Source organism: Spermophilus citellus (assembly GCF_964194105.1).
Source record: "Spermophilus citellus genome assembly, chromosome: 5".
NCBI lineage: Eukaryota > Metazoa > Chordata > Mammalia > Rodentia > Sciuridae > Spermophilus > Spermophilus citellus.
The window spans coordinates 92805777-92819602 of record NC_138186.1 but is presented as its reverse complement, the minus strand read 5'-3'; the positions used below and the strand labels follow the sequence as shown (position 1 = coordinate 92819602).

The 13826-nt window shown below is 33.4% G+C and overlaps 1 protein-coding gene across 9 annotated transcripts in view; it reads right to left on the bottom strand.

The window, feature by feature from the left end:
- DOP1A (DOP1 leucine zipper like protein A) overlaps positions 1-13826 on the bottom strand; it is a 120846-nt gene that overhangs the window by 42086 nt on the left and 64934 nt on the right. For 8 of the 9 annotated variants that reach the window (XR_014022110.1, XR_014022111.1, XR_014022112.1 and 5 more), the window contains exons 14-22: positions 12551-13172; positions 11656-11930; positions 10170-10322; positions 8968-9065; positions 7475-7740; positions 3768-5757; positions 2185-2296; positions 1900-2082; positions 259-384 (exon numbers count right to left, since the gene is read on the bottom strand). Coding sequence is in view for 2 of the 9 variants with exons in the window: in XM_081295169.1 (XP_081151295.1) it covers positions 259-384; positions 1900-2082; positions 2185-2296; positions 3768-5757; positions 7475-7740; positions 8968-9065; positions 10170-10322; positions 11656-11930; positions 12551-13172 (3825 nt within the window). In the remaining 7 variants the exon portion in view is untranslated. The remainder of the gene's footprint in view (positions 1-258; positions 385-1899; positions 2083-2184; positions 2297-3767; positions 5758-7474; positions 7741-8967; positions 9066-10169; positions 10323-11655; positions 11931-12550; positions 13173-13826) is intronic. The other variant, XR_014022115.1, reaches the window with a different exon arrangement.

Sequence of the window (13826 nt, the reverse complement as noted above, 5' to 3'; positions counted from 1 at the left end):
TGCTCTACCACTAAACTATGCCCCCGCCTATAAAATTATATTTTTCATACTTAAATTTTAATAAATACTTATTTTAAAAATTTAGGCAACAAGTCATTATCAAAACCTTGAAATGAAAATTTGCTTTTCTATCCCATCTCAGCTCCATTATAGCCCATGAAGAATTGAAAGTCATTATGTACTTGCTAAATGAAAAAAATTAGTATGTATTTACCAAGTAAAAAAAAACAAAAAAGCACCAAATGGTTAAATACAAACCTTGGTTCGGGTAGTGGTTTTGTTCTGTCTTCTTTCATTCCATACGAATGCAACAGCAGCCATGAAGTGAACTCCATGATTCATTGAAATGGGGCCCAATAATTCAAGGATCTGCTGTCTCAAGTTCTAAAGTAGTTTAAGTAAATGACAAGTGAAAAAATGAAAACATTAATAACTTGATTGAACATTTAGTCTTTCCTGAATATTATTCAATACTTACATGTTTATTCCCCAAGTACCAGCAAAGAAACTTTTATGTTAAGAATTATAATCATTAATATTTTCATTCTATAAGAAAACAAACTATGTAAAATGGAACTACAATTGGACAAATGCAAATGAAACCACTGTGATGAGATACTAGAAAAATACAAAATGTGAAATCAAATTATTGTTTGATTAGGGTATTTATTAAACCTGGGACATTTTATAATTATAAAACACTCTGTGCTTTATATTCAAGTGAAATAAAACATAAAAAGTACAGTTTAATCTAAACATCAGTTCCTAGATGAAATGTTCTCATGGTTTGCATCCTTCTACTTTCTCCAGTTCTTTATATATTCCTATGAATCCCAGATCTATTTGTCAGGTCTACAAGTATGATTAGGTTATTGAAAGATGTCCATTTCACAACTTGACAAATAATGACAACATTCATATAATGTTTAAGTAAAAGTAAATAATTGGAAAAATAGCAGAGTACAAAGAAAACTTTTAAATCAATCATTAACCTTATCACTCTGATTTCATCATTCTTAACACTTGAACTTTCTTGTTTCTTCTGCAAACTTTTTTTAATATAATTAAAAATACAACAATTGTTCAAATACATAATAGCACTCTTTACCTAGTAAGAATTCTTCAAAACCAAAACCATTTGTGGTTAAATAGTGTAACTCTGAGAGAATACTCTGTTTAACCATTTCCTTATTTATTGTTTAGAATCTATCTTTGCCATTAAACAATGCTCTAACGAACACTTTACATAACTTTGATAACCTTAGAATTCATTCCTAAAGTAGATTTCTAGGTCAAAGACTATGAAACATTTAAATCACTCTACACATATTGCTAATTAGAATATCAACTTAAAAAGGAGCAAAGTTATAACATGTGTGAAAAAATTTAGCCTTTTCTTTCTTTTTTTTTGTGGTGCTGGAGATTTAACCCAGGGCCTTGTGCATGTGATGCAAGTACTCGACCAACTGAGCTACATTCCCAGCCCGTGTAAATTAATTTAAAAAACATGTCACACATAAGATAACACAAAAGACCAAATATTGTATTATTCCATTTCCAATAAATACCCACAAAAATCAAATCCATATATAAGAAAATATTGGTCAAATGGGGATATGAATGGGAACAGGGAGGGAAGGACATGAAGAATCTTTTGTAGTGAAGAAAGTGTTTGACAATTGAATTGTGATAGTTTTACAACTTGGTAAGTTTACTAAATAAGTGGATTTGTATACTTGAAAAGGATATGTCAGTTATATCTCAATAAAACTGTTATTTTAGAATTTATGTAGAGTGCCATAAACTACTCAAACTATCCATACATTCTGAATATAATCTTGGGGAAAGTACTCAAATAAAGACTCTTGAGTGCTACAGATTAAGAGTGAACTGACTAACCTTTGTTGCTCCAAGATTAATAGTGGTAACAGATGCAGATGCAGCAACAGTCATCTTTTCTGAAGCATCAGCCTGATGCAGTATGCTCCAAAGCAATGTCACAGAAGACATGATCATGTGAAGAATTGAGAGGATTCCACTTCGTGCTTCAAACAAGTGTTTTTGGTCTATATTGACCAAAAGCTATTAAAGTAGGGGAAAAAACATAATTACTAAGGTTTAAGGGTAGGGACTTATGTAACCTCATAGTTTTTAAAAAGCAATCAAATATTTATGTAGTCTTACTTGGTGATATTGTGTAGTTGGATCCAACAAACAATAATGGATAATGGCTGTGATTCCTTCCAAAAGAGTAAGAATCATATCTGGCGGAATAATTGATGCCATCCACAGAGGCCTGAAATAAAATTTATTTATCTGAACAAAGTGCTCTGAAAGCATAGTTCATATTTTATCATTAGTAAATATCCAGCACATGTCAGGCACATGGTAGGTGTTCAATAAACAGTAGATGAATAAATGATTAAAAGAATAAGTTGGGGACTTCTATTTCCTAATCTATTAAATAAGTTGGTCTAAATATACTAGAATTCTTTTCAGCTAAAGAATTCTAAACAAAATAAATATAGCCAGTGAACCTCTAGCTATTAGGGAATGGCAGACATATCAATATTAAATGACAGTTTTCTTATTGTTTTACATGTAGTAGCTGAGGTTATATTGGAGAAAATCTAGACACCATACATCTGGCTAATTTTTCACAGATTAATTTTTTAAATTTTTATTTATTTTTTAAATTATTAATAGGATTTAATTTTTATAAATGAATATGGCTGTCTTTATCTATTAAATGAAACATGAAATGTTAACATTGAATAAATGTGTGAATGATTGAAAGAATTTAATGAATCTTTATAGTTTATATTTTTGGAGATATTTATTAAGATAAAAGAAAGTTTTTTAAAAATAAACTTTTAAGTTTTTAATAGTGTTAGATTTACAAAATGCTGTGAAGAAGGTAGAGAGTTCTCATATATCGTATGCCTGGATCCTACTATTATATTATATATTATGTGCATTATTTTTATCTAATATATGACCATATATAATATTATACTTCTCAAAGCATTACTTTTCAACCAATGAAGCAATATTGATACATTACTATTAACTGAAGTCCATGCTTTATTTAAACTCCTTAGTTTTTAATCCACTATCTTTTCTTGTCCTAGGATCCAATTCAGATGTAATGTTTCTTAGACTTTTTTGTTTGTAAGAGTTTCTCACACTTTTCCTTATTTCAGAAGATCTTTACAGTTCTGAGAATTACTGGTAATTTTTAACATTCATTTTTACTACACAGGTAATAAAGTCCACCACCAAACCAGGAACATCCAAAACATAAAACAAAATTACATGGGAAAGAATTATTTATACATTTACTTTCAGCCCAATATTCATTTGCACTCAGATAACATACCAAATACCCTAGGAAAACTCTTGGCTGAGCTTCCTATTACTTGTGCTAGCTGAACCAAGAAGACTATCAATATTAATTTTAACCCTTGAGGGGAAAAAAGGCCTTCTTCCCTTTCTAGATTCTTTTATTGATAATTTTCCTCAAGCTAAATTTTCTTCTTTGTGAAAATGTCACACTATTTGTAACCAACTGAAAACCACTAATTTACTTTAAAGAAATGGTGGTGTTAGGGATTGAGCTTAGGGTATTATGAATGCTAAATACACATTCTACCACTGAGCTACATACACCCTTAGCCCTATTCAAACTGTTACCGACTTTTTGGACACTTAAAGCATTCCTATGTATGAAAAATATCAATGACAACAAAGTTAAAATCAACCCTTACCTACTATCAGATAATCCTGTTTCATATTTGTACTGCTGAATTAGATTATCCAAATTTCTGCACAGCTGTAGAGTCACAGAAACAACCACTCTTTGTAGAACTTTTCCCATGTAAGGCAGAGTAGATGTGATTAAACCAATCCATTGTGGATGCATCTTACATGCACAGTGTTGATGCAAAGCTCGTATCACGGCACAGAGGAACATGCCTTGACACGTAATTGGCTGAGCATGCAAATACTGAAGAGAAGTCATGGGCTGATGGGGACCAATATGCTCCAGGTCGGATACAACAAAGTCAAAACCTGTTTCATTCTCTTCGGGAATAGTCATTACACGGTCTTCTAAAACAATCAGCCTTTGAAGCACCCTAAGAAGTTGTGACTGGAGTGTGCTGCCATTGTCAAATTCATCCTCTGAGAAATTAATAAGGCTATCCTCTGAAAAACCTTCTTCCACAGCCACCATATTTTTACCTGCCATCTTTTCACTATGCCATTTCTGTACACTAAAGATAGATGACAGCAAACAATGAAGAATCACTTTCTGAACTTTACATTTAGATAACATGTCAGAGATAAAACTAGGGAAACCCTTTGCTGAGCTTTCTATTACTTTTGCCAGTTCAGTAAAGAGAAGAGTCAAAATTTCTATACTCATCATCTGCATATTTCGATTGCCTATTAAATCTTGTGCAGTGACTTTGACATGAGTTGGATAATGGCTACGCATGTAATATAAACAGAGGGAAATAAGAATTTCTATGTACATGGAACTCCGGAAGTTATGATTTGAGTCCACTGGAATATGACTATAAAAGTCTTTGCCCATAACAGAGATCCGGTGTCTGGCCAATAGATTCTGAAGCAGAGACAACTGAGGAGTATATGCATTATTTACACTAGTGGTTGAAATGGCATTTACAAAAGCAACAGGGTTGGTTTTCAAGATGGCTTTGATGGCAGAGAAAGCATATAGAGTCCTTGATGAATCATACAACTGGAGATACAGGAGCACGTGTTGATAGAGAGGATGGATATTAAAATTGGGAGATTTCCGTGATCCTGGAGAACCCACATCACTCTCAATTTCAGAAATTTCTCCCTCTCCACAGCTATACCAATTTTCTAAATCCAGACCATCACTAAAGAATACACTGGTTTGTTTGAGTTTTTCATTTGAAGTTTTTTTCTTGTCATCATCCTTTTTTTTTGCAAGTTTTACTTTGGGTTTTGCTCCCGGTTGTTTACCTGATTCCTTAACAATTGTTTCTTTCTCTGAGATTTTTTCTGATAATTTTTCTCTGAAGCTGAATTGGATACTACTGTGACTTCTCTGTCTAGATTTGGTTTCTGTGGAAGCAACAGAAGAATCATGCAGAGTCTGTGTGGTTCCTGAAATACAAGGTGAGGAGCTATTTCTGGAGATTCCATTTGCCAAGCACTCACAGCTTTCCTCTACAGACACAGAAAGAAACTGTGGACTTTCATTTGGTAATGAAGCACTGTGACTCTGCTGACTGGAATGATCTTCACTTTTAATCACCTCCTCACCTAGATCTAAATCACTACTCTTTGGGGGCAGAGCTTCAATTTCTAATTCAGATGTAACCGATGCAGATTCTGCTTCAAGGCCACTTACAACTTTACATATCAGGTCAAACACTACCTGCTGAACATCATCATCTGGGGAGCTTTCCTTTTGCACGTGAGAATCCTCGTGGGCATTCACATTTTCAGGATCAGCTTCATAACTTAAGTTGTCCCCAGCAGAGGACTGTGAACATCCAGAGTCTGAACTCTGAAGTATTTCTATCTGTTGGTCTGGAAGATCAAAATCAGAAACAACCATTGGAATTGTCTCACTGCTTGTACTCAGGAGGGAAAGTCTGTCACTCAATGGATTAACTGTGAGACTGAAGTTCTCTATTTCATCCATGGTCAGTGGCTTTTCACCATTTCCTTTTGATGTGATGAGTTGAATTTGACTTGCTGGCATGTGACAAAAAATAGTAAAGAACAAAGTACAAAAAGTATTACAATTAATGGAATGTAGAAAGAGACTGAATTTGAAAATTTTTACTTAGTTTCATTGTCTATATTTTATTAAAATTACATTTTAACTTTTCATTATTTTAGACCTTTTAAATCAATATGACATAGATGACTACTAATTAGAATTTATTTAATGGTAACAGCACATTTAACAGACAAAATAAATCAGTTTACTTTCTCAGAGGAGGAATTAGCCACACCTCTGGTCAGAGATGTTCTTCTACTATGATGGAATTACCTTTAGAGCTTATTTAGCAATCCTGGTTCTGCAAGGGCTCTGCAGACATTCCACTGGGAATTTATAGTAAGCCTATAAATTACCCTCTTATCCCTAAAATAAGGCATCCTTTTTACTACAGGTTAAGATTTTATTTTTCCTCCTTGGATGATGTTTCCCTTTAGCTATGCTGTTTCTAAGAATTCAAACAGTTTAGTTTATAGTCAAATGTACAAACAGATAATCTCTTTTATTGTGATAAAAATCAACAAATATTTATAAATTATCTATTATGTGTAAGGCCCTAAACTGGGAGACAATGAAGGAGAAGGGAAGAAAGAGGCATCATTGCTCCTTTCTAAGGCGTTTAAAATTGGTAGGAGATCACAAATACATTCATTAGTATGCCCCTACAGATACTTTATTGGGAGCATACTATGTTGATGGCATTCTTTTATAAAAGGTAGAGGCCTCAGTGCCATATTAGTATCCAAATACTATTAAATTCACAATACAACAGATGAGGTACGACACTTGATCTCAGAGGGGAGGTAAGAATTAGACAGGGACTATATCAGGTAAAGTGCTACCTCCAGGATGTTTTGGAAACAAGCTGGTAGAAAAAGTTCTTAGACTATACAGGTTAAGCAATGGAAGGGAATCTAGAGAGAGGAGTCAAAGTTTTAGAGAAACACACAATGTGGAGTAGAATTATGATTTGATTCCATTTACTAGCCGTGAGGCCTTGAGAAAGCTATAGCCTTCTAAATATTAGCAATCTGTTTGGTAAAATAACCTTTATATTATTGATCTCATAAGCTTATTAATCAAGACATATAAATAAGATATGTGAGTCTTTTGTCCCTAAAGTATAATGAAGGGTCATTATCATTGTATAAACAGCATGACTTGACATTTTATGAAGTGTGGACTTCACAGTAATAGTGAATATTTATCAAACATTTATACCAGGCACTGCACTAAGCATGTCACAATCTAATGTTACCTAGCATGTTTACATCTAATGTTCATAATAAAATCTGAGTAGTGGGTATTATTATTCCCATTTTTTATATAAAGAAAATGATTAATGATTCATCAAACTAAAAAGTACACTATAGGCTTACTATAAATTCTCAGTGGAATGTCTGCAGAGCCCTTGCAGAATCAGGATTGCTAAATAAGCTCTAAAGGTAATTCCATCATATTAGAAGAATGTCTCTGGCTAATTCCTCCTCTGAGAAAGTAAACTGATTAAAGAGATCCAAGAACTCATTGATGAAGTACATTCTGACAAGGCCATAGAGCACTGCTAGTGCATAAGAAGAAATATACCATGGAGAAATCACACATACAATTCTCTTGCCAATCACTGTTGTATTTCACTTTAATAACTAAATTCTAAATAAAGGTGTTCTATTTCCATGTGATATTCACCATTGCTGCAGGCAAAATTCTGCATGAAATGCTTGTCACTCTCACTCTCTTCTCCTGAATAACAGGGAGTCTTATGCCAATAACGTTCTGCTTGTACACGTTGCACCGAAACCCTCTGAGTTTTTGGATGGAGCAGAAGCAATAGCAATGGTTCCAAAACTCTTGCAATATCATGTCTTTGTAGGACTTGGTTCAGCCAGGCTTGTCCCACAGAGCTAGTAGAACCATCAAGACTGTTCAGGCTGTCTAACATGATGAACAATGACCTAAAATAAACACCAATCATTAAAACAAAGAACACAACACCTTTAACTGTAATAGTCTAATTTTTCTGCAATATTATAAATTGTATATCTTATTTTACATTAACTATTTTAATATAATCACACTTTAAGATAAATTTTGACAACAGCCTTTTTATAATCTTAATTTCAACAGAAATGAAAAAGGAGAAAGTAATTTTTTCCCTTTATTATATGCTTGTGTTTTACTACTTTTTTATTACTTTCATAACATAAAGTCTAAAGAATAGAAAAACTGTATTTAATTAGTCTTTTTTTAAGCATCATATTAACAAGTACTGAAGCTTCTGCAAGTCACCATTATTTATATGCTGGTCAGTGCTATGCCACTCCCATTCTCTTCAAGAGTCAAAATTATAATGCTTAATTCAAGGAAATAAACAACTCAACACTGAATATCTTGTGTACCTCTGGACAAGCAATTTAATTTCTCTGGGCCTACACCACCTTATTTGTAAGGTGAGGAGAGGTGGTTGTCAGGGTAGAGATGGTTATTTGTAAAGATCCTAGATCAAGGCTTGGTTAACTATAGGGGTTTCAATATATAGTTCAATAGTAGATCATTTAAAAATGGTGATGCTGATTGAAAAAGCACCAGTTGAACTAATGTGCACAGAACACACACTGGATCCTAAGCTAGGTTTTCAGAATAGTTGGGTTTGTGGCCACTCTGTGAGACCTTCAGGTAAGACTATTTTATGATAATACATGGTAGTTCCTTGGAAGTTATTGTGTGAGCAAAAATACTCTCAGGTAACTACACAATCCATAGAAGTGGTGTGTCAGTATTTTCATTCATAGATTTTAATTAGTCCAGTTCATGCAGGAGATTGAGGATAATTGCTTGAGAAACAAACAATATACTATTTATATGCAATTTCACTGAATGTGATTATAGGCTCAAGAAGGCTGTTATCCCTGGCAACTAGAATGGTGCCTGATACATAGTTGGGACTTGATAATGGTCCAATGAAAAGAAGGGATGCTTAAAAATCTACAACTAGGAAAGGAAAATCTGGTGGGTAACTGAGATTGCCATACATTTTAATATAGCTTAGATTTTTCAAAATACCTAATAAATTCTGTTTATAAAATTTGCAAATTTCTATCTTCTTCTATTCCAAAATAGAGCATTCAATAAGAGACAACAAGATATCTGACTGTAAAATCTGAATATAAAATGTAACCAACCTGTCAAAAGAACGTGCAAAAGATGACTTATTTATATGGAGATCCCTTGTTAGATGCCAAAGAACCGCAAACTTTGCATGTGCTTCCATCCTTATTTTCTAAGGACGAATATGGGAGATTAAATTATTTTATTGTTTTAAAGACATTAATTTTAGGAACATTGTGTTCAATGTTTACAGTGCTCAAATACACTCTGCATAAACTTTTATTACACTTTTATGAAGTAGAAACATAGAAAAATACTTGTATGTATACAGAAATATTAAATCAAGTCCCTCCTCTCAAAACAAAAAACACCCAGCATTTTTCTTAAAATTTTATTTCTGAAAATTTTGAAAGAATATAGTAAAGCAGAAATAGAATTTTAACACTTTTTTAAATTCCTGTAATTTACTGCTTCATTCACTATTTTCACCCCAGTTAAATCCTTCATTTACTCAATATAGTGCACTTTTTAAATGTGACCCATTCAAATTCACTAGGAAGCTTAAGTTTTTTAAACAAAAAAAAAATTAGGGCAATCCACTTCTAAAAGTTATTCAATAAAATTAAATTTATATGACAGAGTAGCATAGGGTGACCACAAACTTCATTAAATTACCCTGAAGATGTCAATCAGAATGATTTATACTCCTAGGTCCACCCATAAACCAGTCATCTTAACTGACTTATGTATTACTACATATACATTAGGACATGCAATTCTTATTTTTATAATGCAAATAATATAATCTCACATATTGGCACATAAACAACATATACCTTATAAACATAACATTAATATTCATGAAATGAAATAATGTGTATCCACATTCCATAACTGAAGTCACTAATTCTTCATTAAATTATCCTAGAACTTAGACCAGCAATAGCTTTAGTCATCATTACCTACAGTGATGTTCTGAACCAAGAAATAAATCCAGCATTTGATTTGTGGTTATTTAATATTTAATATTATTGATGCTTTTTATAAAGAACTTCCCTCCTCAAAGAGCAGAAAACACTGATTTTAAATATACTACATGACTCAGAACAAAACTGTATTGTCTTTTATTCAGATGCTAGCTGTCATAATTTTCCTGCAGTGTTTCCTTACTTTCTTAACTTATCTTTTGGTATAATGTGTGTGTGTGTGTGTGTGTGTGTGTGTGTGTGTGTGTGTATGCACATGCAGTGCACAGTGTAAGAAGAGCAGGATTTACCTTATCTTTATGGGTTAACTGCTGACTTATAACATCCTCACAGATGCTAGAAGAAGGAACCAAGTTATGCAATTGATAAAAAAGTTCCACACTCTTCTGGTGGTGCTGAGGTGTACCATCTCCTAGCTGGTCCCACAATGTCAGTGCTACATGCTACAGAAAGATATAAAAGTGACCATTACAAAATCATAAAGATGGGCTGGGGTTGTAGCTCAGTGGTAGAGCACTTGCCTACCACATGTGAGGCCCTGGGTTTGATCTCCAGCACCACATAAAAATAAATAAATAAAAATAAATGTATTGTGTCCATCTGCAACTAAAAATATACTTACAAAAAGAAAAACCTATTTAGTAAACATTTTCCATTAGGTATAAACTAATAACTGGTCTCTTAACTACCAGACCTGAAAATCACCCTCCCACCTGCACCAGCTGGCTTCGAACTTATGATCTTCCTGCTTCAGGTTGGTCCATGAGTCACTGGGATTATAGGCATATGACACCACACTTCATTGGAAGGTATTTAATACTGCACATTGGGATAAGATTTAAAATAAAGCCATTCACCTAACCACTTTCTGGTCACCTAAACCCTTAGAACTTTTCATGATGGTCCTTTAATAATATTTCTTTTAACATCAGAAATGTAATAAGAACTTTCTGCAGAAAGCAGATAAGACCCCATTTCACTATTCTCATGATATTTAGTAAAGTAAGGCTAAAATATATTCTCTTTACTAGGATACAAATATAATGTGGAACGCAATTTAATTTTTATGACTGAATGTTACAGAGTGAAACATACTTCATGGTCAAATAATCCAAACTCCTTAAGAATTATTTTATTTTTGTCTTGAAGTGCTGGGGATAGAAACCAGGGCCTTGTACATGCTGGTCAAGTGCTCTATCATTGAGCTACATCACCAGTCCAGAGATTTTATAAAGTAAGTCATATCCATCTAAGGCTACGTGTGTTATGCAGTACTTAATGTATGACAATATTAACAAAAATCCAAGAATATTTAGAGTTCACAATGTTATAGAAATCAGCTTTAATCTAGCAGAAGTAAATATCTAGAGGAGCACAATGACTTGAAATCAGATATTGAAAACTTTTATACATAAAATTATACCTGCTTAATATATAATATATTCCAAACCTATATATATATTCTATGTAGGAAATACCATCTATATTATTGTGGTAGAAATGAAATACTGCATTATTTTCTGAATGACATTATATATCACAGATGATAAGTAGGCAAAATGGAGAGTCAGAAAAACTTTCCATGGGAGTTTTAGAGAGATGAGGTTTTAACTCTATGGAAAGTAAAAAGTGTCACAACCACTTAATCTGGAAATAAGTTCTACTATATAAACTAACTTTTCTCCCTTTTAGTTAAAATTATTTCCTCCATGGCTTCACTGAACTACATATAGTGATTATCTTAGTCACATACAATAGTATTTATTTAAAATTTACCTTGAAAAATTCAGTCTTCTCAGCTATGTACCTCAGATTGCCCTGAGTGAGGGGAGGTCTGATAACCACAGCTACTCTTCCCTGGTTTGGACTTAAAGGTTGTGCAGGCTCCATGCTGTTGATATTTTCCCCAGTGACCATGGCCACAGATTGAGTCAGTCCTACCAGGTCCATAACTAGTGAAACAGCAACACTCTGAACACTGAAATCACTTGCTTGGCTACAAGCATTCATGAGAGTCTGGAGCCACTGAGGAGGCTGTACATGCTCATAGTCTGAAACAAAAGATGAAACAATTAGTTCACCACATTGAACATTTCACACATACTCTAATTTCCAAAAAAACCCCAAAGCAACCATATTTTCTACCTTTAGCCCTTGATTTGTTAATAAAATTAAGATTTCTCACTTAGTTTAGAGCTTTAAGAAAAGAAAGCAGCAACAAGAATTCCATCAACTATTTTTTTTTCAATGTATATTTTTCTCATGCCCAGACTTAAAATCTATTTTCCTATCTGAGAAGTCTATTTATCAAAACATATTATCTAGTACACGCTGTACTATGTGTGTATATATAAAAATTTAAATAAAGGTAAACATACATGATGCTGCCATAATAAAGGAAACCAATGAATCATCCAATGTTACATTATGTTTCTCCAGAGATTTCCTTTTTAACTTCTACTCACCTGCAAGCAAACTGTGAAAGTCATCAAAATCACAAAAATTTCTAACAGTAATTTCCCCACTGTGACTGTATTTCATTTAAAAGATTTATAAATTAATATGATATTGTTAAAAAATTAACTGGCTAAGAATTTCCAGTTTTAATATCTGAGTTGTTCTTACATATAAATAGCATGCTACAGAAATATTGAAATATAGGTAATCTTACCAGTCTCCAGCTTTTCAGAACGTAACTCTGATGTATGGTTTCCCTCAGCAATGTAAACTGGGAAACTTGAACACTCTAGGAAAAGCTGACAGGCAGCAAGGAAGGCAGAAAGGTATTCTTTTGAAGTTTTTTGTTTACTTATGTTTCTTTCTCTTACATCTCCTTGTGAATCCCTGTCCCATTTTGAAGTTTCTCCTTGTGTTTGACTAAGATCCCCTTGATGCTCTGTAGCCAAAGCCTGAGGAAAAGAGTTACTCTGAATAATATAGAGGTTGATAAGTCTGGTAAGAAACTGTTGGACATACTCCAAGCAGCATTGCATTGTAGTCTTTTGGGCTGTCTTCCCACTTTGGGGTGCTGTGCCCTGAGTGACTGTGGAAGGAGGATGGATGATGGTTTCTTCAGATCCCACAGTGGATGCTGTTTCTGCCTCAGAAGATGTGCTACCAACTGGGATGGTAGATGCCCCCTGCCCTTCACTTAGTTCCCTGTCAATGTCATCAGTTCTATCTGCTTGATATTGTATAAACTCAGTGAAGCCACTTTCTGATGATCGACTACTTGGTGGATTTTCTCCATCTTCAAACACTTCAGTAGGATTTTCCAGAGCAACTGATGATACCTGGTAGAGATTTTTTAAAAACAAAAGTCTGAGTAGGTACATGCATATATCAGGAATTAGAAACAGCCACCTTTTTTAAAAAATTTTTGTTTTTAGTTGTTGATAGAACTTAGTTTTATTGTTTTGTTTATTTATAATAAATAATAGCAGTATTTATTTATTTATTTAAAATAAAAGCAGTATTGAGAATCGAACCCAGTGTCTCACACATGATAGGCAAGTGCTCTATCACTATGCTACAATCCCAGCCCAAGAAATGGCCATCTTTTGAGAGAAGTTTTAGACTACTTACAATTTAATTTGCATTCTATTGAATCTTAATGCAGTTCCTATATTGACGTATATGTTTATGATAATAGGAAATACTGATAGGGCTCTAATAAATACATTATATATATATTCATTTGCCAAGTATTTATTATTAATTGTAAGCATATCATAAGGTCAGTTTCTTGAGGTCAAAAATATATATATGTACCGATCCTTAGGATCTGTATCCTTGTTTCCAAATAACAATGCATTTTTATATCATAATTTATCATATCTCTGATTGTATATAAGGTATGTTGACACCAAATTCACATCTTCATACATGTATTTGGATAATGATGAGGGTCTCCTTCCACCATCCACGCTATTCTCCCTCTCCCTCCC